The 24000-nt window shown below is 43.9% G+C and overlaps 1 protein-coding gene across 3 annotated transcripts; it reads right to left on the reverse strand.

Annotated features, from left to right (window-relative positions):
• Positions 1-6: 6 nt before the first annotated feature.
• Positions 7-21992, reverse strand: CTNND1 (catenin delta 1). Of its 3 annotated transcripts, XM_044919465.1 has the most exons (18): positions 20513-21992; positions 18001-18072; positions 16897-17049; positions 15952-16487; positions 12349-12812; positions 10634-10817; positions 9508-9625; positions 8875-9028; positions 8460-8477; positions 7934-8002; positions 7003-7130; positions 6750-6900; positions 5833-6025; positions 5368-5482; positions 4733-4820; positions 2577-2639; positions 1709-1812; positions 929-1290 (listed from the first exon to the last, which is right to left on the reverse strand). In XM_044919465.1, exons 1-18 carry the CDS (start codon positions 20705-20707, stop codon positions 1027-1029), a joined length of 3069 nt encoding a protein of 1022 aa, XP_044775400.1. In that variant the 5' UTR covers positions 20708-21992; the 3' UTR covers positions 929-1026. The 3 variants fall into 3 exon arrangements, with proteins under 3 accessions (XP_021541121.1, XP_044775400.1, XP_044775401.1); XM_021685446.2 differs by lacking the exons at positions 929-1290; positions 8460-8477 and adding an exon at positions 7-917; XM_044919466.1 differs by lacking the exons at positions 2577-2639; positions 8460-8477.
• Between the last annotated feature and the right edge of the window lie 2008 nt (positions 21993-24000).

Genomic DNA, 24000 nt, shown 5'->3' on the forward strand with positions numbered 1-24000 from the left:
AACTGATTCATGTACATTCCTACTAGCTCCTCCTAGAGGTTCTTCTCCTCCCCAGAAGACATCTTTCTGCTCCTTCTCACCCAGAAAGTCTTCCTTGATACATTCTCCTCTTTCTACAGCCTCTTGCAAATGGCCAGGCCAAGTCAGCAGACATTATCACAGGATGGGAGAGGAAGATTAAGGACAGCCTCAGTAAGGGGCAACGGCAGCAGCCCAGGGTTGGCATGAGGCTTGGAGAAGAGATAGAGTCTGTAGGTCCGTGATGGTCCCTGCCCTGGAGATGAGGAGAGCAAGGTTTCTTAATCTCAGTTCTAGGAGAACTTCACTTACTCAAGGGCCCTTGCCAGGTGGAATGTGCCAATGTTGCCAGCCTTCTTTGATTCAAAAATAGTCATCAGGGATAAGGGAAGAGCTCACACTTCCCATTCTCCAAAAAAATAAAAGTCCCTTCCCCACCAGGAAAAAAAAAATCTTGATTAAGAATCATCAGTTTGTATCAGAGTGCTGGATACTGCATATGCAGCATGTAACTTCCAATTCTTCCCATGGCTTCCAGTGAGGACTCCCACTCGCTCCCCCCCCTCCATACAAGGCCAAGAGTTCCAGGGAGAACTGGTAAAAAGAGCTAATCTGCAGCAGTTTCTCGAGATATGCATATAACTGAGCCAGGCTTCTTGGGAGCAACTGTAGGGGATCTGGAGGGGGGAGGAGGGACAATTAAGCTTCACTGGAAGAAGTTAGGAGTTGGTGGAAAGAAGGCGGCCACTTAGGGCTATAAGGGCAGGAGGCAGCCTGGCAGTTGGCACGATAGTCCAGCGAAGAAAGGGAAAAATCATCAGTCCATTTCACCACCAAAAAATAAAAGTACATATATTATAAGCTCAGATGTAGCGGAGATAGTGGTGCTAAATCTTCTGCTGTAGGGAAAAAAGAGAGAAAGATGTTAATAGGGTTGGGAATGAGGAGAACCAAATGACAGTTGAGCAAATCTGGAGGGAGGAAAGTAGCACATAATGAAGAATCAGATCACCAGGGGCATGTCCCAGCCTCGTAGGAGGCAACAATCACAGAAGCAGCACCCCCCAAGCTCCAAGTGGCTGAGACTAGGGTCTCTGGACTGATCAGATCAGCATGATTGGCAAACTGCTGGCACACAGGGGCCTCCTTCCTCAAGACGATCTTGGGGGTGGCTGGAGGACATACCATGGAGGGGTTAGACACTTGGTCCCCCTCATCATCCAAAACCAACACATCCAACTCTTCCTCCAGAGATTCCTGCCCCTCGTCCTGCTGTGAACACATGCAATTTGTTAGTATGAGAGTAAGGAAATAGAAACCTCGTGAGTTGTGCCAGATCTAAGGAAAAATCCCACAATTGGTCAACTCAAACAAAACAAGAGACTAGTAAGAAAAGGGCAAGATATTCGAGAAAAGGCAGGGAGAAGGAGAGAGTAACGTATGAGAACAGATCAATTAGCATTAGTCACATCACCAATACATTTATCGTCTTCCTTCCCTTAACCTGACCATTGCAGAATTATGACCCAAGAAATCCCAACGTGAGTCAAAACTCCTACTTTACCTGAAAATTCCTACCAGGAAAGGATACTGTCTTTCACTAGGTACTTTTTTTCCTATTTCACAAAACATGGAGGTTTCAAAACAGAACTAGCCTTAGAAGGACAACAGTATATAAAAGAGAATTTACCATCAGAGGTGTTCCCTTCAATGGCTCCATTTCACCTAGATCCCCGGATCGATCCAGTGTTCTGTTGTGGTCCCCTCTCTCATTCAGTGTAGAATAGTTGTTATCTAGTGAAAAAAGTACAACAGGATATTCCCTCTGGTGTATCTATACAATATATATTAAGCAGAGAAGTGTGAATTAGGCACCCCTGTTGGGAAGTAAACTTTGTCAAATGTTCCAGAAAGGCATTAAGGTCTGGTCCTTGACTTAAGGTCCCAGACTTAAAAAGAACTTGTAGGACATAGGATAATGGAGCTAAACAGAAGCAAGCTGTCTATAAATGGTAGTGGAATTAAGGAGAGAGAGTGAGGTGCGCTGCCAACAGTCAGGAAGGACCTAACAAAGGAGACACGACTTAGTTAAGCCTTTGGGGCTGAAGAAAATCTAGCAAAGCAAAGGGGAAGGGCATTCCAGTAGGAGGTATTACCTGAGCAAAATCAAAAAAGTATAAAGAGACAAAATAGCTAATTAGACCAGGGGGGCTGAAACAGAGTACATGGAAGGAAGTTGGAGAGGGAGCCTGAGGCCAGCAGGTGAAAGGCTTTAACAGTTTAAGGACCCACACTTGATTCTGTAGTAGGTGGGGGTGTGGGTGGGGAATGAAGATTTTTTTTTTTTTTAAACCTTTGAGTATGTGGGAATGTGGAAGAAAGTAGATGGATCAAGTTTCACTAATCTCCTCATATCCTTACAAATGGAAATGTCCAGCCAATGAATGCTCTCCCAGGATGGTAAATGGTGAAGGTGCTAGAAAAAAACTGCAAGGCCAGACAGTTCTCATCCCAGTGAAATATTACTCTATGTCCTCAGGCAGGAATTCATCACCTACCTAATGATTTTGTGTTTGATCCCATACTGCTCATCTGAATTTCTTCCCGATCAGGTTTCTTATCTATACGGAGTCAGAAAGTTATCCAGGTCAAAAACCAACTCTTCAAATTCTATACTCATCACAAAAATTGCTCTCTGTTCGGTCCTCCCTCTCCCTCCCTCTCATCAATTCTTACTGAGCACCCACTATGTGCCAGACAACAGACAAAGCCCTCATGGGACTTAAAAGAGATCCCTTTCTAAAGGACTCCTAATATGAGAAACCATTCACTCTAAGCCATCAATTGTCAAATTATTTGGCCTCCAGACCCCTTTACAGTCTTAAAAATTATGAAGATCCAAAAAGTATTCACTGGTGTAGGTCGTATGTTTTACTATTTTACTGAATTGAGAAATTTTAAATATTTATTTCACTTAAAAGTAACAAGAAACTTATTCCATGTTAACATAAAACTTAATGTTTTTAAAAAGCAGGGTGTTTTGTTTTTTGTTTTTTTTTTTTTACATTTTTGCACATCTCTTTAAAGTGTGGCTTAAAAGAAGATAGCTGGATTCTCATACCTGCTTCTGCATTCAATCTGTTGTAATGTAATTTTAGTTGAAGTATATGAAGAAAATCCAGCCTCCCACAGATAAAACATTGTAAAAAGGAGAATTTTAACAATCTTTTCAGATAACTGTGGATATTCTTTGATAGTATACTAACACTCAACAAGTACGGTTCCTCTAAGGGTAGCAACAATATAGTATCTGAATCCGAATGAATGATCTCTTCATACTTCATGAAATTAAAATGCACTGGTCTGTCTTGCACTTTGAATGGGTCAATTACCCATGCAGCATTCTGAAACATCATGCATTGGTCACTTGGAAAATACCTGGTTCATAGAGTAATGCAGATCTTCTATAAATGTTAAGACATTTCATTATACAACATCAAAAAATAAAATAAAATATCGCATTCATTACTATCATCACTGATTTCATTAAAAAGTCTTTTCAGTATTGGGGTGTTCCCAGGCTCATAATGGCAGGTACAAGTTTGCCAAAGTTACCATTTTCACTTGAAAATTCAGGCAGTAAGTACAGTCACTTATTTTTCCTCCAAGTGAGAAGCTCACTGCATTTATTTTTGAGAAAATATCTAGCAAATATCCAAGTCTAAATAGCTGTAGTTGGGTCTTTTTTTTTCAAGGAAAAATGGCATTCCTTAATAAAAAGAGTGGCCAGTCCACTTAGAAACTCCAACTATAGCACCAGTGCTTTTCCTCATGTCAACCATCATGCTTGGTATGCAGCACAGGATCTTTCGAGAAGCTGCATACTCAAGGTTAGAAACAGTAAAATTAATTTTTACAGCTCCATCAACGACATTCTTAAGTGAAACTGGCTCTTCTTTCAAGTTGTGAGTCCATGGTAATAAAGACTGCGAGGACTGGTTTGGCCTGGCGTCACCGCCAGTGTGCACCACCCAGGCTTTTGCAGAATCGGCACAAATGCCGACAGACACGGGGATCCTCATGCATTTCAAGAGCCCTGACTGAGGCAAAAGCCAGGTGTCATCAAGATAGTAAGGGTTACAATATCCACTTCCATGAAAAAGAAAACATTTCATAAAACAAAATATGTAACTCGTCTTACATAGCAAAAATGTGTAAAAGATAAAACCACAAAGAGCAGCGGTTATCTCTGGGTAATAGAAGTGGTTTTGTTATTTTTCTGGTTGTCTGTAGTTTCCAATTTTTCAACAGCCCATATATTACTTATGGGAATTTAAAAAGCAAACAATCATCATTAGGTGATATATACATATATCAAATCATTGTGTTGTACACCTTACATTTGTACAGTGACAGATGTCCGTTCTCTCTCAAAGAGATAATACGGCAAGACTAGGTTCACTGTCCTGTCACTGTAAGTCTGCAAGCAAGGATAGAGGAACCCACCCAGGCTCCTGCCGCTTCTCCTTCATTTTCTAACACTCAGCTCTACCAGCTTCTGTGGTACAATCCCCAGGTGAAGTATTATTACCCTCTACCAAAAGACTAGCTCATTCAGTAATACATATATATATTCTATTCCTTAGGTAGTCCGTCCACTAGAGAACAGCAGTGGTGGAATAAAAGCAGAGGGGTATGCCCCTGGATACTGCACCTGTTTTCTGGTTCCGGTCAATGAGAGGGAGAGTGCTGTCATCATATGAATGACTGCTCTGGCTTCGAGAAGCATTGTTTAGATTCACCTGGAGGCAAACATAAAATGCAACAATGTCTCAGAATACTGAATTCACCCACATCTTATTCCCCAGTGGGCAAAGACTGAGGTCCCTATTCTCAAATACAACTCTTACCGAAAGATGACTCATACGGGTTAAATAAATACCTACAGAGTGAAACAAACAAGGATGTTACAGCTTCTATTTATGTTCCCGATGGTGTTCAGGAGACAACAGAGGTACCAAACACTCATGCTATCAGAAGGTGACACAGTCTCCGGCAAATTCCTTCAAAGGGCTATGGCAGATTTGGGGGAAAAGTCAAAAAGGCCATCTTCGTCATGACCAGCACTGACAGCATGCTGTGACGCAGAGGAAGACCACAGCTGTTCAGGCAGCAAACAAAGCACAGGCACCACTCTTTTGGGGAGGAGGAGTAAGCCAAATGATTTCCTAACAGACTTGGGATAAAGTAGGACTCAATGTGCCAGTGAAGCAGAAGAAACCAAAGACAGAGTGGTACATGAGACCCAGGGCAAAAAGGTACACGCCTCAGGCCCCAGAGCTGCTCTACCTGGAAGTCTGATTTCTTCCATCCTTCTTTTTCCAGTGGCTTCCGTAGTTCCTTATAGCCCCAGATTGTCTGTAATACAAGTGCTGCGGCTCGGACTTCTTTTTCTGATCGGTTCCTTTGGAGGAAAGTAATACCAGATGGAATTTGGACGTTAAGACCAGGGAAGAAGCTGAGAACCTGTACTCTCTAATACAGTGTAACAACAGAAATGCCAAAATGGGCAAGATCAAGCATTCACCAAGTTCTGTATTTTGTCCCCAACAGTGACACACAAAGAAGTTTGATGGACAAGCAGGTTATCAATGGATAGCTCAACATTAAGACAAAAAACAGAGCAATATCTCTTCACACCTTCACATGTAAATAAGGGAAAATAACCTTAGAGAGCAAAAGGGAGCACTCCTTCCTAGCAGCTCCCTCTCACACTCAAACTCTTCCAGTTGTCATTTTAAGCATTAAACTCACCCTGATTTGTTGATCAACACCAGCTTCTCAATGCCCTGTGTCTCTCGAAGCTTTTTGGCAGCCTCCAAGTTCTCAGCAATAACCTCGTTGATGGTGTTCAAGAGAGAGACCACGGTGTCCTCAGAGAAATTCTGGGAAGAGCTCTGCTGCCCTCCTGGCAGATTCTTTACCAAGTTGGGAATAGCATGTTTACCTACAGCATTAAGACGAAAGGAATGTGTGCAGGGAGAACAAGCCAAGTCTGGCTATGAGGAGCCTAAAGTAAGACTTAACTACACCGATCACAGAAAATGCAGGTACTGTCCACAGGAATCAACTTCCTTCTGCTACAGGATTATCATACCAGAAGAGCAAAGGACCTGGAACAGCCCTGAATTTATGGTTCTTCTTATTCCTTTCTTTATTCTCCCCTCTAGCCACACTGAAACAACGTGAATACTTTATATCAAATATGCTAGTCTTTTCAGATAGTCTAATGAAAATAGCATACATATTTAAATTGTAATAGTTCAATAAAATAGTCATTATGAATTTAACAAAAAAACTGGGCTCTGCCACAGCCCACCTGTATTAAATCCGGGCAAATTACGTAACTTCCCTGACCCCTGGGGTTTCCTTATTCTATAAAAAACTGGACCTCTGTAAAGCGGTCATGATCAATGAGAACATGCGGAAGTATTAACAATGCCTACTAACAAAGAATATGCTTAATAAATAAAGCTGTTGTGTTCTGTTTTTGAAGAGTCATCACTTCTTGTCTTTCTAAGAACGATTAAACTAGAACCCTCGGAGTTGCAAACTACAGAGGGCTAGCTGGGATCCCTCCTCTGTCATTTCAGTAATAAACTAAATAGCATCAGCCAGATGGAAGGCTCTGTATTAGATGCTGAACTAATGGTTCACATCCAACTCCTTACCAATGAGTTCTTTGTTGCGAGCATCCACGGCCAGATTTCTCAGTGCTCCAGATGCAGCTTTCACTACCCGCTCATGTTCATTGGTCAGGAGGTCAGCGATGGCAGAAAGAGCCTTCTCTTGACGCAGAGCAGAGCGAATGTATCGACCATACTAGAAGTAACACATGGAAAGAGGTGGAACAGATTACAAATGGCAGCAAACTAGTTAGCTGAGTTCTCCCACCTCTGAATCCATTTTCTAAAAGGTACTCACCGTCCAGCGCCCAGCACACAAGTTCTGGATAGCTCCAGCTGAGGCTTCTAGGATGGCAGGAGTCTTGCTCTCCTTGAGGAGTGAGATGTATATCCGAACCACCTCTGGCTGAAATAAAAGCTCATAGCCTACACAAGAAAGGGCAGGAAAACAGAGGAGGTTAGTTAGTACATACAACACGCCAGGCTCTGGCTGGTTGAAGTCCAGATTCAGTACTCTGGATTGACGGATTTATGCTCCTATACCATTAGGCTCCCTACAGACTCTCCCACCCACCCAACAGCCAACTCAGAGGCTTGAGTCCATGCCTTCTTAAGAATAATTCATCCACGGTAAGAGAAGAACAGACATCAACTCGTCATATGCAACTCCACCTCTCTCCTTCTACCTTGCCTCTTCTCTTGCAGTTTACTTTGGCCTTGGCACTCAGGGGAATTCATCTGCCCACTGACAGCACTCAGGGTTACAGATTCCTCATCTCAAATGAATGGTTTCTAACTTAACTGAGTCATTCTGCCCACCTTTACTACGACTAAGTAAAAGGGCCTATCCTAGATTTAACAACACGTAAGGTTTTCATACCCATGAAGAGCTATGAATTTTAAACCCACTGTACTGATAAACACCCATACTGTGAGAAAGAGACTTCTTATAACAGGTAACGATTGAGTCCTAAGAACTGTAGCGGTTACTTAGGGCACCTACGTTTCTGGCCTAGCCTGTCATCAGGACCTTACCCATCCTCCAATAATCTGAAAAGTTGCCAAAACAAGCCGACCTGCTATACCAGTTTCCCAATGCTTCACCATCACTCCACATCCAGAGTTGGAGGAAAGAGAACAGTGATTATACTGCACTAACACTACCTGACACTCATCTATGGACTACGTGTACGAGATTCCTGGAGACTACAAGGAAAAAGATAACTTACCTCGAGCTGGACTAGTTCTTTTAGGAAAATCCACTGTATCGTTTGCTGGATCCTCTGTGGGTTTTTTCCCTTTGGAAGTTAAAAAAAGGAGAAAGGGATAAAAAGTTTGAGAAAGGAAGAGTCCAGTTGGTGCATTTTTTATTCTTCAGTCAAAATCTTTTTGGATCAGAGATGCATCAAGAGGGGGGAAAAAAACCACCAAAAAGAAAAAACCAAAAAACCAAGCTCCCCTCCCCCGTCCCAGCAGGGGGCTGCGCAGAAACAAGGACAGAAAACAGGCAGCAGACAGGTAAGATGAGGATAAGCACCGTTGTTTCTGTTGTCCTGAGTTCTGGTAACTGGAATTGCTGCCCAGGAATAGCATGCCATGAGCCATTGGCTCCAAAGAGCTGAACTTGTTTCAATGGTCTTCCTCAACTGAATTTTCCTACATGCATCCATAGGGAAGGGTTAGGAAATACTAGGGAAGCTAAAACCAAAGCATGCAAATTAGAAGTAGGGAAGCGCCTTAAAAGATTCCACTCACCTCTGGAGAACCACTCATCTTCCAGTGCGTCACCCAAGGTGGAAAGCAGAAAGAAAGGAAGGAAGAAAAATGCAGGAGAGCGATGTCAACAGGACCATGGGCAAATAAGTAGGAAAGCAGAGAGGAAAAGAAAAATACAGGAAACACAAAGGAGGAATGGGGGAGAAGGCCCCAGATTAGTTGAGTTCTTGTCCTTCGCTGCCCCCAAACTGATAGCAGTACCACCACCACCACCACCATTATCACCACCTTGAACGAAGCACACGACAAAGGGAAGCAGCTGCAGAGCAAGGAGACATCCTTGACTAGGCAGACTCACATACTGCTCAGCAAGCATTTTGTACCTAAAGCTAAAAGTGTTCCTTCCCCTTCCCGTCCTACATTAAAGAGCAAGGAACAAAGAACCAAGACTCACCTTTGCCCTTCTTGGCCCCAAAGCAACTGGCAGCATGTGGCCCAGTATTGTTGGCAACATTGGGAGGTGCCTCTTGGTAACGCTCTGCCTGTGGGATCTCCCGGTGAACTTGATATGACAAATTCCGAAGAAGGCAAACACAGTTCTCCACAAGCTTGGGAACACAAGATAAAGGGCTCGGTGAATGAGGAGAATGCCTATCGTGATTTCCCAACAATTCCAGGTTTCCATGATTCAAGTATTAAAATACTGATCCCTAAAAGCATAGATAGCCCCATCCATCATCACTCACAAAGCCTCTTAAATGCACCAAGCTTCTCAAAATCCTTGCAGCCTCAGGCTGATGGAAGGTTTCTGCCACCATTTGGTATGTGCACAAAACTGAGGATTACCCTGACTTTTTCCTACTTAGGAAAATATATAACCTTGGAAATACAGCTAAACAGCTTTAAAATAAATGATATAGGTGAAGGAAATTCTAAAGAAAAGTTTTCTTCTAAGGTGAACATCTACTTTAGGGAGCCGAGGCTAGTACAGATACCTAATGTCACTTGAAAGCCTAAGATGATGAGGTCTGCACTACAGGTACCTTCATGGTTGCTGTGAATGGAATTCACTCAGCCATTAACTCACCTTGCTGTCCGAATCCTTCTGCCCAATCTCAGCCTGAACAATGAAAATGAGGGCATCCACTAAACCATCACATTCCCGAAGTTTCCGGCGAGCTTCACTCCTCTCTGAGCTGACATTCCTGAGGGGGAGGGGAGAGGCTTCGAGATGACTCAGATTTAGAAATCCTCCCTTAATATCTTCAACATCTACAAGCCGCCTCCATACCTTTTCTTTTTACTATAACAATTAGTGAGTACTTATTATAAGCAAGGCACTGCAATTGAGAGAAAGCTGAGTAAGACAATTCCTGCTTTTAGGACATTTGTAACAAGGCCGGGGTGGGGGTGACACACACACACGACTAGGGAGGGGCTAAATAAGGTATACCAACATCAATACTTCAAGATCAAATAGATATTTCTTGCATGGAAGTACAAATGAAGAATGGGGCAGAGCACACAGGGGTATATCCCAAAGAGAGAAAAAATATATTGCACCATTTATAGGATATAAGAAGAAATCAGGAAAACTTTCATGAAATAAAGGCACTTTTGAGTTTAGCCTCAAAAGATGAATAAGGAGGGGCACCTAGCTGGCTCATTCAGTAGAGCATGCAACTCTTGATCTTGGGGTTTTAAGTTTGAGCCCCACGTTGGGTGTAAAGATTACTTAAAATCTTAAAAAAAAAAAAAAAGAGAGAGAGACAAGGGCACTGTGGTCTGAACGAAGAACACATCTCCCCCAACACTATTACCCTTCTCGTACCTTGTACTCTTTATGTTGCATTTGTTGCAGCTTTACTTGAAATATAGGTCACTGAGGACAGGGCCACAGACACACTCAAACTCAGGAATAGACAACTGCCTTACATGTGGTAGATATTGAACAAATGTTTACACAATTAAATGAACAAACTCAAAGAGGCACAGAAGTGAGGATGTGCAGGGGAACAAGTAAACTGACAAAGCGAATGTAGGGGCACACAAGCAAGCAGTGACAAAGGTAGAACAGGCTGGAGTCACAGTATGCAATATGGATAGGAATGGAAGCTGAATGATGGGCCAAAGAATTAAAAAGGAATTTCTTTTTTAAACTTAAGTTAGTCCTCAAAAATTCAATCTTCATACTCTCGAAGCCCTTATGTTACCTAAGACAGCCAGCTGTGTTGGTGAGCACTGACTCCCACTCAATATGGCGTGGCTTGCAATCTTCATTAGGTTCCCGCTCCCAACCAGAATGTGGGATGATCACTTCATCTGTCAATGCATGCAGTGCATGGTCCACAATCTCCATTTTGATTGAGTCATGGGATGAGAGATTCCACAGGGTTCCTGGCAGACACAACTCATCAGATACCTCTCCAACACCCAAGACAGTATGTCTGAAGAATGCCAAAGAGAATCCCTTATTCCATCATTTCTCAGTCTTCCCCAATTACCAGATACCTTGTAATGATAGTCAAGCTTTTGTTTGTGACCCATGATAAGAAATACACATTATGGCTCAACATATTCATACATACATGTAGATCACGAAATAAAGTTTCATAAAACAGTATTTACTATATACAAGCAATGATCTCTGGGTTATCTACACCAGAGTTTCTCAACCTCAGTACCACTGACCTCTTGGGCCAGATAGTTCTTTGTTGTGGGAAGCTGACCTGTCCATTGTTAGATGGTGAGCAGTACCTATGGCCTTTACTCCTTAGATGCCGGTAGCACTCCCTCCCGCCCAAGCCAAGTTATGACAACCAAAACTGTCTCCAGACATTGCAAATGTCCCCTGGTGGGCAAGATCAGTCCTAATTGAGAACTAATAATCTATCCCACTTCTTGTTCTTTCTTTTTCTTTTTTTTTTTTTTTTAAGATTTTATTTATTTATTTGAGAGAGAGAATGAGAGAGAGAGAGCGAGAGCATGAGAGAGGGAGGGTCAGAGGGAGAAGCAGACTCCCTGCCGAGCAGAGAGCCCGACGCGGGACTCGATCCCGGGACTCCAGGATCATGACCTGAGCCGAAGGCAGTCACTCAACCAACTGAGCCACCCAGGCGCCCACTTCTTGTTCTTTCTTTCTCTTGAAATACTGATTAGGATCCACAAAATTGTGTTCAATACACACTAATGGATCATAACCCACAATATGAAAAACAACTCTTCTAAAGCAAGGATCACAAGCTCAAATGTCTACACATGCCAGGCAGGTGAGTCAGGACAAGCAGATATTTAAAAGAAATTACAAGAGTGTAGAAAAATAGCAAAAGACACTCAGCTTCAGTGTTGGGGAGACAACATGCTATATGGCAGTAGTTGGCTAAAGATAATGGGGTATGTTCAGGATTATTGCAAATGGGAGAACATGCATACCAGTCAGTTCAGACCAACTACTGTCAGGTAGCAAAAGAGATCTATTGTTGCCAGTTCTCACACATTTTTTTTTTTTTAAAGATTTTATTTATTTATTTGAGAGAGAGAGTGAGAGAGAGAAAGAGCACAAGAGGGGGGAGTGGGAGAGGGAGAAGCAGACTCCCTGCCGAGCAGGGAGCCCGATGCGGGACTCGATCCCGGGACTCCAGGATCATAACCTGAGCCGAAGGCAGTCGCTCAACCAACTGAGCCACCCAGGCGCCCCCTCACACATTTTTAATAGAAGCCAAGAACCTTTCAATTTTAAGTGAAATCTTCTGAATTTTAAATAAACCTTGTGTGATCCAAACAAATCAGTGAGATGGATCTGCCCCAAAGACCACCAGTTCACCACCTTGAGTCAAAAGTAAAAGGACTGAAAGTCCCTCTAGCTCTCAACATCTCTAGGGGTCATAGTAACCCCAACCCAGCAGTTGCCCTTGTGCCCGTAACTCACCGGTAATGACTTCGGTGAGGTCCATATCCCGAGCCTTTCGGAGCAATCGCACAAGGGCAGGAACACCATCACAGTTTTTTATGGCAATCTTGTTATCCTGGTCACGCCCAAAAGAGATATTCTTGAGAGCCCCACAGGCTCCAAGGTGCACTTCCTTTTTGGGGTGGTCTAACAATCCCACCAGTACCGGGATCCCCTTGAGCTTCCGAACGTCGGTCTTCACCTTGTCATTGCGATAGCACAGGTGCTGCAGGTACGCAGCTGCATTGGACTTGACGGCATCCAAGCGGAATCCTAACATGGCTATCACCTCCGGCAGCTCCGGCTGTCTCCAGCTGGGGGGCGGGGGCCCCCCCTTACGCAGGCTATCCAAGCTTGCTAAACTTCCCCGTTCGTGCTGGGCCAGAGGAGCCCAGTAGTACTGGTCCGACGGCACTTCCTCACCAATCATGTCTTCGTAGCTCCTGCAGTGTCGGAAGAACCCAGAGGAAAAGAATACATCAAGTTGCCGAGTCTGGTTTCCTGATGAGCTCCCATGACCCCTCACCTCCAAGGCTGGAGGCAGGAGTAACTTCAACTCCAGTACACTAGATCTTACCTTTCCTTTGCATCAATGATAGACTGATCAATTTTTCTTAAGGAGATAAGGGAACAATTTGAAAGGCATCTGCAGTTATATTAAAGCTACCTTTTTCCTGTCAAGTTTACTAGCTCAGAAGATAGTAACAAGCATTCAGAGACGCTAATCACAAAAACAGAACCAAATCCTGACTGCTTAGCACTTAAATGACACCTGACAGCTAAGCTCTCTGGATAGAGACTGAAATAAACCCTCAGACGACAGAGTTAAACCAAAGAAGTCAGCAAACAATGTCTGAGAACAACTCTTACAAGCCTTCAGCTAAACAGGAAATGAGGCATTTACACACAGGAAACAGCTGCTGGGATTAGACCCTTAAACACCACTTATTTAAGCCTCTCATCTTATTTTGGAAATTAGAAAAGAGGAGGTGGTAAGAGTAAAACAGTTCAGGCCTTCCTGCTACATCGTAGGGGGACCTGGCTTTGGTAGAAGCTTTAACATTAATTTTCACAGTTCATCCCAACGTCATCTCTGCTACTCAACAAATGTGTTCCAGATATGATTGCTAGCCTCCGATTTCTAAAGACAATACCTTGGATTCTGTCAAAACAGAGGCTACTGAACAACACAGCATTTGGGATATCCAACGAGTAAGAAAAAGAACAGAGACAAAGCAAGGGAAGGTTTAGAGAAAAGTCTCACCGGAGAGAATTCTTCCTAATTTCAGTACTACCAGCAACCACTAGAGGGTGAATCTGTCACACTATTATTTATTCATAACCACCAGGAAGGAAGAGACCCATTATCTGCGAGCTCATCTCACCCTCTGGCTCCCATAGGAGAAAGGAGAATCTATTGTGTGGAACTCTCCAAATAAGCCTGTTGTTTGTTCCACAAAACCGCTCCCACTGTCACCAAACCCTCAAGGTTGGCTGCAGCAGAGGCCCTGCCTCTTAGCTGCCAACATCAACCACTCAACAGCAACTCAGATGGACAAAGCACTTAGTAAAAATCCCTATTTTTTAATATCATCAAAAAAAAATGAACAGGTTATATAGCTAAGTTTTAAAAGGAGGCCACTGAACAGTAATGTTAAGGAAGATTCTATTTTAGTAGGGGAAAAATAAGGTCAGAATATGTTGAGTATGTCTACCTACATCAGAAAATAGAACTCAAAGCAAGTGCACCAAAATGTTAACCGTAGTTCTTCCTCCATGGCCGGTGTGCCTTTCTTGTCTGGTTTTGTAGTGAGCATGTTTTGCTTTCATTATTATTTTAGTATAAGCAATTACAAAAACAATCGCCATAACCAAGATTCTGGTCACTCAGTTGTATTTCCTTCTCTTATAGGCAGTGGATCATGACATTCTTTCCTTTGTCTTACAAATAAAGCTGTGCCCAGAGAGATTAAATGACTTGCTTGAGGCTATATAGCTGGTGGCAAAGGCACAACTAGAAGTAGAAGTCTTCTGGTTCAGTGCTTTTTCCATTAATCATTCTGCCTTGCTGTTTCCGTTTGACCTTGTATTACTCTCCTAGGCCTGGAACAGGAAGCAGCTAATGTTCTTGCTAGTCAAGCAGGTTTCCAAGTCCAGTGCCACCCTGGAACGGACTCAAGAACCAGGCCCAAAACATTCTCTTTTTATGTCAATTGCCACAGCAGAGAATGACCTGGCCACCCACACCCACCTAGGTCCAATCACTCTACTAATGAGGAAGTCAGAAAAGCAGACTTGCTAACAAGCAGACAGGCCAACGCCCTGGGCAGACTCCTTTGGTGATAGTTGTTATCTACCACTGCTTCAAGTAGCACCAGCTTAAGTCTGGTGCCCACCCTGCTGCCCCCTGCCCCAATAAAAGGTGAGTCACATGGGAGTTGGACTAGCTGTCCAAATGATACAATACCTAAAAAGTGAATGACTCAGGCTTAGATAATGGGGCCTCTACCCTGGCCCCAGCCCAGTTCACTGTTAACCAAAGCTACCTAGTATGAGGAAAACTAGCACCAAGGCATTTGCTTTAGAAGGTTATGACCCCATACAGAAATTCAACAGCTGCTAGGATATCCTTACTACCAAGACATATGTATATCTTCTCCTTTATTTATTATGTTTCCTTGCCTGGAAAACACTATGTCTCTGATTTATTCTGAAGCGGGGTTGGCAGCCCATGGGCCAAACCTGTTTTTGTCCAGTCCCAGAGCTAAAAAGGGGTTTTTATATTTTTAAAGGTTTAAAAGAACAACAACATTCAACAAAAACGATATATGGCCTGCAAGCCTATTAAAATAGTTCTATCGGTCCTTTACAGAAAAGGTTTGCCAACCCCCATTCCAAAGCACTCTTCCAAGGCAAACCTTCTACCAGCCTAAACATCAATCACTCCTTTTTTCACATCACCAAAGAATCCCCAGGGATGTGTAGTCAAGTCAGAATAGGCAGCTGCTTAGTGACCTTTCAGAATGTCACTAACATACCACCCTCAAAGGATGCCACCCCCATTTCACTTTATAATCAAACGTAAGAACCAAAACACAAAGTGGCAGGGATTTGGTGAGATCAAGGTTTGTTTTTAACTTGAGACTAAAATCACCACAGGGATGGTTCTCACATACACCCTTAACTGTCTATTCTGGCCCTGAAAACCTAAAATCCTCAATTCTTACTACCAAACCAGGTGCTGAAGCAATTAACAGGAGCAAGGGAGTACCCCCATAGCCCTGAAGTACTAAGCTCCTTTGTGAAGCTATCACCAAAAGGGAGCCAGATCTGGGGCAGAAATAGCAACTCCTGGCATGAAAGCAAAGACCACTCTTCAGGATGTAGCCCAATAACCACAAGTCATTATCTATAGGTAATTAGAATATAGGACTTTCATCATGAAAAAGACAAAAAAAACAAGTCAGTATTTGGTAAAGTCACAAAAGGGAAGATGCAAGTGTCTCCGATTCAAAAAAACACTTAGAGAAGGAAGAGCTACCCCTTTCCACTGTCTTGGTTTAAGACCCTTTTCTTCCCTACCTGAGTCGTCGGCGAGGGTCAGAGGGTGTCCCAGTCCGACGGGCAGTGCCATAATCGGACATCATGCCGTAATCCAGATCATCATAGCCCATGCTACGCTGGTCATCCTCTAGCCCATAAGGCTCTGGGTGAAAACGATGCAGATCCACACTGCTCCCACCTACCCGAACCTGGGGCTGGGGCCCATACACATCCTGTCTACTAGGTGCCCGATAACCTTCCATGCTGGGCCTGTACCGCTCCTCAATGCGGGTCACCCGGGACAGACTGCCATAGTTGTCACTGCTACTTGGATAACCATCTTCATAGTGGCGGCTATATCCATCGGGAGGGTAGTGGAAGTTCCTGGGAAGGGTAGCAGTGCCTGCTTGCCCCACATAGGGACCAGGTCCCCCATTGCCATTCTTGCGGAAGTCACGCCCCAGAGTCTGGATATAGTTGTTAGAAACTGATGAGGCATCCACAGGCAGCCCATCTGGTCCCACAGGGACTGGCTGTACTGTCCGTGTTGTCACAGTCTTCACCACTTTCTTGACCTTCACATAAGGAAAGAGAAGAGTAAATATAAGCCTACGTTCTAGACCTAAGAAATGAAACAAACCCCCACTGCCAGCTCACTTTATCTTGAAATGCCTTACATTTTACCATCTACCCTTCTCTCTACCTTACAGGAAGTGCCCAGGCAGGAAATTTGTGCTGGCAGTTAACTATGCCTGTAAGGGAAGCTACCGTAGACCTCGCAGACTTCTCCCTTCCCCATTCCATTCAATTTTCCCATATCTCTTCTATCTTCCCCGTCTGGCCAGAGATCACTTTCTTTATGCCTTCACTACAGATTAGTACTTTTCATCCACCCTAACTAAGTGCTTAATCTCTCCCTCCACCAATAAAGACCATAGGAAGACCACCTCTATCATCCCAGACCTTATACGAGTCTTTGCTTACTGTGGTCTCTGTGCGCCGAGTAGTTCCATCATCAGAGGTCTCCACAGAGACAACAGACATGGCTCCCTCGGGGTCCTCCTCTGTGTAGGTCCCCACAATCTGCCCTGGCTCCTGCATCCTGGGAATGGTGCTATACACAAGGTGACTGTGATCCTGTATGAAAAAGACGAAAAGGAAGGAACGACTATTAAGCCATATATATCAACAGTCCAACCCAATGAGAAGTAGTCTCCCTAGTGAGAGACTCATGCGTCTTCCACGGGCCCCAGGATTTTTAGTGGGGTAGCTGACACCACCTTTTGAACTTGTACAAAAGAGCAGAAGATGTAAGTCCCCAGTTCTAATAATTTAACAAATACGAACTGAGGGGCGCCTGGGTGGCTCAGTCGTTGGGCGTCTGTCTGCTTTCGGCTCAGGTCGTGGTCCCGGGGTCCTGGGATTGAGTCCTGCATCGGGCTCCCTGCTCCGTGGGAAACCTGCTTCTCCCTCTCCCACTGCCCCTGCTTGTGTTCCCTCTCTCCCTGTGTCTCTCTCTGTCAAATGAATAAATGAAATCTTTAAAAAGAAAAAACAAAACTATGAACTGAGTTAACTATAGCCACACATCAACACCCAAGTAACAGAGACAGCAGATTTAACTTCCCAGTTCTGGTCATCGAAGTGAATATGAACTGTGTTAACTGTGGTTACATCTGTATCTGGGTGATCCTTCAAAAAAAGAAGTTCACCAGCAAAGAACTTTTAAGATGAACCAGAAAATCCCCCAAAAACCATCTTCTGACCTGCTCTGTTACTCTTTAGAAACTGCCTAAGGCTCAAGACCAGCCAGATTTCAGGTAGAAACAGAGGCATGCCCATTCCAGAAAAGGGATGCAGTAATTGAGGGATCAAATACAGGATCAGCGGCCATTAAAACTTATTCCAAAATACAACTACATGTATACATTTAAGCTCCACTATTTTATTTTCCTAAATGAAAGCAGCTAATTAATGGGTGGGTACTTAAAATGTACCAGGCACTTTGCAAGACACCAATATGCTCTTATAGGCCAGGGAAGTTAAGAGAAAAATGAAGCAACCCAGACCTTGAGCCAAAGACATTACCTGGGGTCCGTTGAGTTTCAGATCTGAAAATTTCTGTCGCTCAAGGTCAGCATCGCCCACAAACCGGCCGTTCTGAAACAGAGCCCACATGAAGACAATTCATTTTGTGGCCTTCCTTTGCTCTATCAAATACAAGTAATCTTTTTTCCAAACAGGAAAAGAGCTTTCAAAAAGATATTTGTGGCCTGGTGTCCTTCTGTCAAGTACTTATAAAAGAACCACATCACTCCTTAGTTTTAGCACTTTCCTCAAAAGTGGAACTGGGCCTGGAACTGGCAGACTGGGTCTCTGGAACATAAGAAGGTAAGCTCTATGAGGGCAGACATTTTTTTGTATTTTTATTTTTTGGTCAGTTTTGTTCAATGGTATATTTCCAGTACCTTGAACAATGCTTGGCACATAATAGGCACTCAAAAACTATTTGCTGAGTAAATAGCTGAAACTCAGGTAAGTCCTTAAAAATATAAGTTAGAAAGGCTAAGTTGGGGAGTTTCCAAAAGCCTTCTTCATTGCTCCATGCATCTTCATGCTCTACTACCAATGGAAACTCCCATATCAGCCAGCTTTTGAGAGAGAGATGCAAGAGGGGCGCCTGGGTGGCTCAGTCGTTAAGCATCTGCCTTCGGCTCAGGTCATGATCCCAGAGTTCTGGGATAGAGCCCCGCATCCGGCTCCCCGCTCTGCGGGAGGCCTGCTTCTCCCTCTCCCACTCCCCCTGCTTGTGTTCCCTCTCTCGCTGTGTCTCTCTCTGTCAAATAAATAAATAAAATCTTTAAAAAAAAAAGAGATGCAAGAGACAGGAGTCTCCCTTTCAAAGTAGGAAGAAAATAAGTACCCCAATTCCCCTCAAGCAAAAACAGTTGTCTCAACATCATCACCACCAATTTTTAGAGCCACAGAACGAAAGCTGCTCTCTTTTGAGCAGCAGGAAATAATCTAACAACATTATACTATGTAAAAATACATTTGACTGCTCCTCTTCCAATAGGAAACAGCGAGATCCACCTTGGGAGACTTCCCCCACCCTACTCCCATTACATAGGGAGTGTAATGCTGCAGGGAGAGGAAGTTAAACATTACTTTCAGGAAGAAGGAAGGGTGTGGCTTCACTACTGAACAGAAGTTAAAAATAAAAGAGAGAAAGAGAGAAACCTAGTACTAAATCCTGGAATTCCCCACCACCTCCAAGCCCAAGCAGTCCTGCTCTCCCCTTTCAATATATACCTCTCATTCCTAACCCTCTATTCTGGTTCCTATAAAAATCCTAGAACGTTGCAAACATACTGCCTCCAAGTCCCCTAAATGGGGTTTTGTCCTCTCACGCAATATGCTCCTCAGCATGAGGGACCTTTTCTGTCTTAAAAAATAATAAGTAATCAGGGCGCCTGGGTGGCTCAGTTGGTTAAGCGGCTGCCTTCAGCTCAGGTCATGATCCTGGAGTCCCGGGATCGAGTCCCACATCGGGCTCCCCGCTCAGCGGGGGGTCTGCTTCTCTCTCTGATCCCCTTCCCTCTCGTGCTCTCTCTCATTCTCTCTCTCTCAAATAAATAAAATCTTTAAAAATAATAATAATAATAAGTAATCAATGGAAAGGACTACTGAAGCATAAGCACTGTTGTTAGTTCCCATCGGAGATCTCTTAAGATGGAGTCTATCAAGCAAGGTCTACTCTATACATACATACACACACACACACAACACCTGAGACAGATTACATCACACACACACACACACACACACACACACACACACACCTACCTACCTACCTACCTCTGACAGATTATATCACAGTGAAGTCAGACCAGAGAAACCACAGGAAACTCAAGATACTTCTCCTTTCTAACACCAACTCCCCCAAGGCACTCACAGAGTCAGCCAACCCAGAGACCACTGGCTCCTGTGGTTATCTGGGTTAAATAACAGCACGATGCTCCTCCAGCTCCTCCAGCTCTAACCGACAGAATTAACAATGACCTCCTCCCTCCAAGACATGATTTGCAAAGCTAACAAAACAAGCATACAAGGACAATATGGAGCAGGAATACACAATTTATGGATACTGCCACACCTTCTGAGCAGACTGTTCCCTGAGGGAGCCTGAACTGGAGCTGAGAGTACAAGATGCCCAACCTCGCTAACCACTAAGCAGGCATTTACCTTCCTTAATGTGGTAAACTTGATACCAAGTTGAGGAAAAAAAATCAGAGAAAACCAAGGACCCTGAGTACAGCTCCAAACTATATGATCTACCATGACTAGAATTACATCCCAAACCAGAAACCCTACTCCAGCAAAACAGGAAGTCAGATAGGTGCTTCTAGCAATACGCCATTCAACTCAGCAGAGCTGCAATATCTCCTGTCTCTTACATCAGTTCTGGAAAGGTTCACCATGATACATGGGCACTTCGACAGCCCATCACCATGAGGAAAGCAGTTTCCCAAGTAGGATCATAGCCTCTCTATAACCATGCCAAAGTCCTACCTGCAGGTCTGATGGAGAGAGGGGTTACCTGATGCCGGCGGGTGAGGGTGCCGTTGGCCATGAGTGGGTTGGCATCTTGTGGTGAGACCCGGACGCGTTCCAGTTGCGCCGAGACGTGGCGCCGTTCCTCCTCCAGCGCCCGGGTCAGCTTCTCAAACTGGGCCTCTTGTTCCTTCACAGAGGCCAAGATGCTGGCGGTCGACTCCACCTCTGAGTCGTCCATGAACGTAAGGGGCGGAGCCGCCACAGGGCAGGGTAAAAAGGAAGGTGTGGATCACAGAGGGAGGAGCAAGGAGGGAGAAGGCCCCCCTCACTTCACACTACCGAGAGAAGGTAAGGGAAAGGAGAGAAAAGGTCACAGGTCAGAGAAGACAGATGAATCATTAATCCCAGAGCCAAAGATGCCCCCTTGTGGTTTTACTGCAATGCAGAAAGCCAGCCACCACCAAGCCTAGGAGCCCATCACCAGTGTCCACTGAAGCAGGATCCTTTGCCCACTACCCTTTAACACCTGACCAGAAATAACCACTGAATGGAAAGGTGCAACTAGATCCAAGTCTACACTGTTGGCAGGAGAGGGAGAATATGGCTAAGGGCTGTAGTCATGACAGGAGATTAATATTAGATTATTTTTCCCTGGAAAAATTTGCTGGTGTTAACTCAATCAAAGTTGTTAATGCCACAGTACAGCCCAGCATTCACTGTCCTGCATCGGCAAGCCATTTCTAGAATTAAGGGAGCAGTACAGACCTACAGATCTTACTTACCTCCCCAAACCTGAACACTGAAATTGCCTCAGTGGTGGCAAAATTTACTAAATGAATATGATAAATTAAAATGCCAATCAGAAATAGAAATAGTAAAAAACTTCCTACCATCAAACGCAGGTAACAAAATGAAGGCCCTCATATTGAATACATTTACGAAGGAGTCTTTCTACTTTTCAAGACCATACTATCATACTGAAGGCAAGCCATGGGCCTTGGCTAAAGGAGACAAGAGAGTAGTAAAACCACAAAAAATTCTGTGTGTAAAAAGGCTCCACTTGCAGCGACCTTCACCTCTTTGGGGAGTAGGAAAATGAACATTAGGCTCAAAATCTGAAATTGCCCCTCAAAGTAGTTCACTTCACATTCTAACCTCCAGTCAATGGCTGGGAACTTCCTACATCCCTGTTATCCTGCAGAAAGCTCTAAAAAACCAACTGTATTTTTACATCTTTACTTATTCCAGCTCAGGGTAAGTATCCAAGTATATAGAGGATTTGTGTGCTATTTATACAATAAACGATTGTTATATAAAAATGAAGAGTTCCCCATACCCTACTGTATTAACTACAAGTCGGCCAGTAAATGGAGGGGCACTGTAGTCACACCTTGGACTCAACAGGGTTTCTCCCTTACAAACTGGCTATAGGAGACTTTATGGCCAGTCCAACATATACCATGTCAAGAGGTTTTAAAATAAACTCTCTTCCCCTATTCCCCACCCTCTTCTCAACCCCTTAAAGAAAAAAGGCACTCAAAAAATTTATTCTTAATAAACTTATTTCCATACACACCTGTTAAGAGAAGGTCGTAACTGATTGGTTTTAACACAGAGAACAGCCCAGTCTAGATTCAAAAAATCATGGGAGAAGCATCCCAGCCACCACAGCAAGGAGGAAACAGGAAGGAGAGAGCTGCAGAAATATTTGGAGGAAAAATGAGATTGAGAGGAAAATAAAATATACACAAAACATTAAAAAATAAGAGGAACGGGGCAGGTACTGGGAGAAAGAAAATCTGGGAATGGAAGGGAGTCATGTAAAATATGACTTGGAATTGCTTAATGTGACAAATGCCCTTTGGACTTAGCTCTGTCTTCAGATACCTGGACCTTGGATGTAGTTTTTATTAAAACCGGGATTCTACTGTCATAGAGTACTTCTGTACAGAACCAGGAGTAGGTTATAATATGGATAAAAATTCACTTACCCCCTATTCCCAGCGATCAAATTGGGGGGAAAATTTCTGTTGTTGGAATGCCCTTCCCCCCCCTTCCCACCTCTAAGGCAGAAACCTCAAAGCCCAGTCCCAGCATGCCCACAAAGACATTGAGAAACCAATGCAATAGTCGTAGTGGGGAAGACATGTGGGGACTAGCCTAGGCTGAGCCTTTTGCTTCAGTTCCCTTTCCCACGCTCTCCAGGGCTCTACCAAACAAATACTTGGGCCTGCCTGCTTTAGAGTATATGCAGCATTCTGCCAGCAAGAGCACTTAGAGGAACAGATAGACAGGTGTCCAATAAACTACCTAATTAATCCTCCATCAGGTAAGACTCCTTCCAGTGGATCAAGCACCGAAATCCAAGAATATGGCAGCTCTTCTCTAAATTCCTCCGACCCTGGCTCTGGGCTCCCACAGTCACTTATCAACTCCTGTTCTTCCTTCCAGTCTGTTGCCGAGTTTTCCTATTCCCACCCTACACCCCAACAGGCCACTCAAAGGTCTTTAAAAAGTATCATTTTAAAAAAAAAAAATGCTGCTCCCTCCTCATCTCTATTGCTTCATTTTAAGCATTGTCCTTACCCGCTATGTACCATGACCTATGAACCTTCCACACCAAGAGGACTCTTAAGCTCAAGAGAGATTCTTCCAGTTCTAGATTTTAACAGGGCCTGAATTGCAGTTACCACTCTGGCAGCCTCCACCCTGTAATCTTCTTTGCTAATGAAAGCCCAAACTACCACTATTATGGGGCATATAGTGACAACCCTGCCTGCTGCACAGAAATTGTCACGATGCCGTAAACACCTACTTTTTACCCCTTCAATAAAGGGAGTTAAGGAAGGATAGTAGGAAAACTAACCAGGGCTCTAGATTAGGATGCAGGATCTTTTCCCATCCTTCATGGCTTTAAAGGCTGACCACCAGGCTCTAATTTGAAGAGGACAGCACAATTAACCAGAAAGAGAGGATCAGATTCCTAGGCCTAATAGCATGGGGAGATTTTCTGCTGAAAGAGGGCAGAAGCAGAGGCTGTGTAGGACAGGATGCAGAAGACTGGTCCCAGTCCTGGCTCTGCCACTAGCCAACAATGGCAGAAGGTCACTGCCATGTTCTCATCTGAGAGATGCCAACATCACCAGCCCAGTTTAACTGAGAGCTGCTAAGAGGATCAGGTGAGATAATGTATGTCATACAAATGTGAGGTATTAAGTTGTTTCAAGAGCTAGTTTCTATCTCCCAATTATATTACTTAATGGTAATGCCTCAGCCCCAAACTATTTTGTGAACTAGTAGATGAGACTAACCAGATCAAAAGCATAACTGGGTTCTAAGGAGTGGATGAGCTGGTTCTCCTGCTCCAACTCTATTTACTAGGAGGTCCCACCTAGACCAGTGTTTCTGGAACATAGAGTGCAGCATTACACATCTGCTATAATAAGTTCTTGTCCCCTTATTTGAGGCCTTTGCAGTTTATGACCACAGAGAAAGGGAAGGTGAAAAGAACTAACAATTACTGAGTGTTTT

This window comes from Neomonachus schauinslandi, chromosome 11 (genome assembly GCF_002201575.2).
Source record: "Neomonachus schauinslandi chromosome 11, ASM220157v2, whole genome shotgun sequence".
Classification (NCBI taxonomy): domain Eukaryota; kingdom Metazoa; phylum Chordata; class Mammalia; order Carnivora; family Phocidae; genus Neomonachus; species Neomonachus schauinslandi.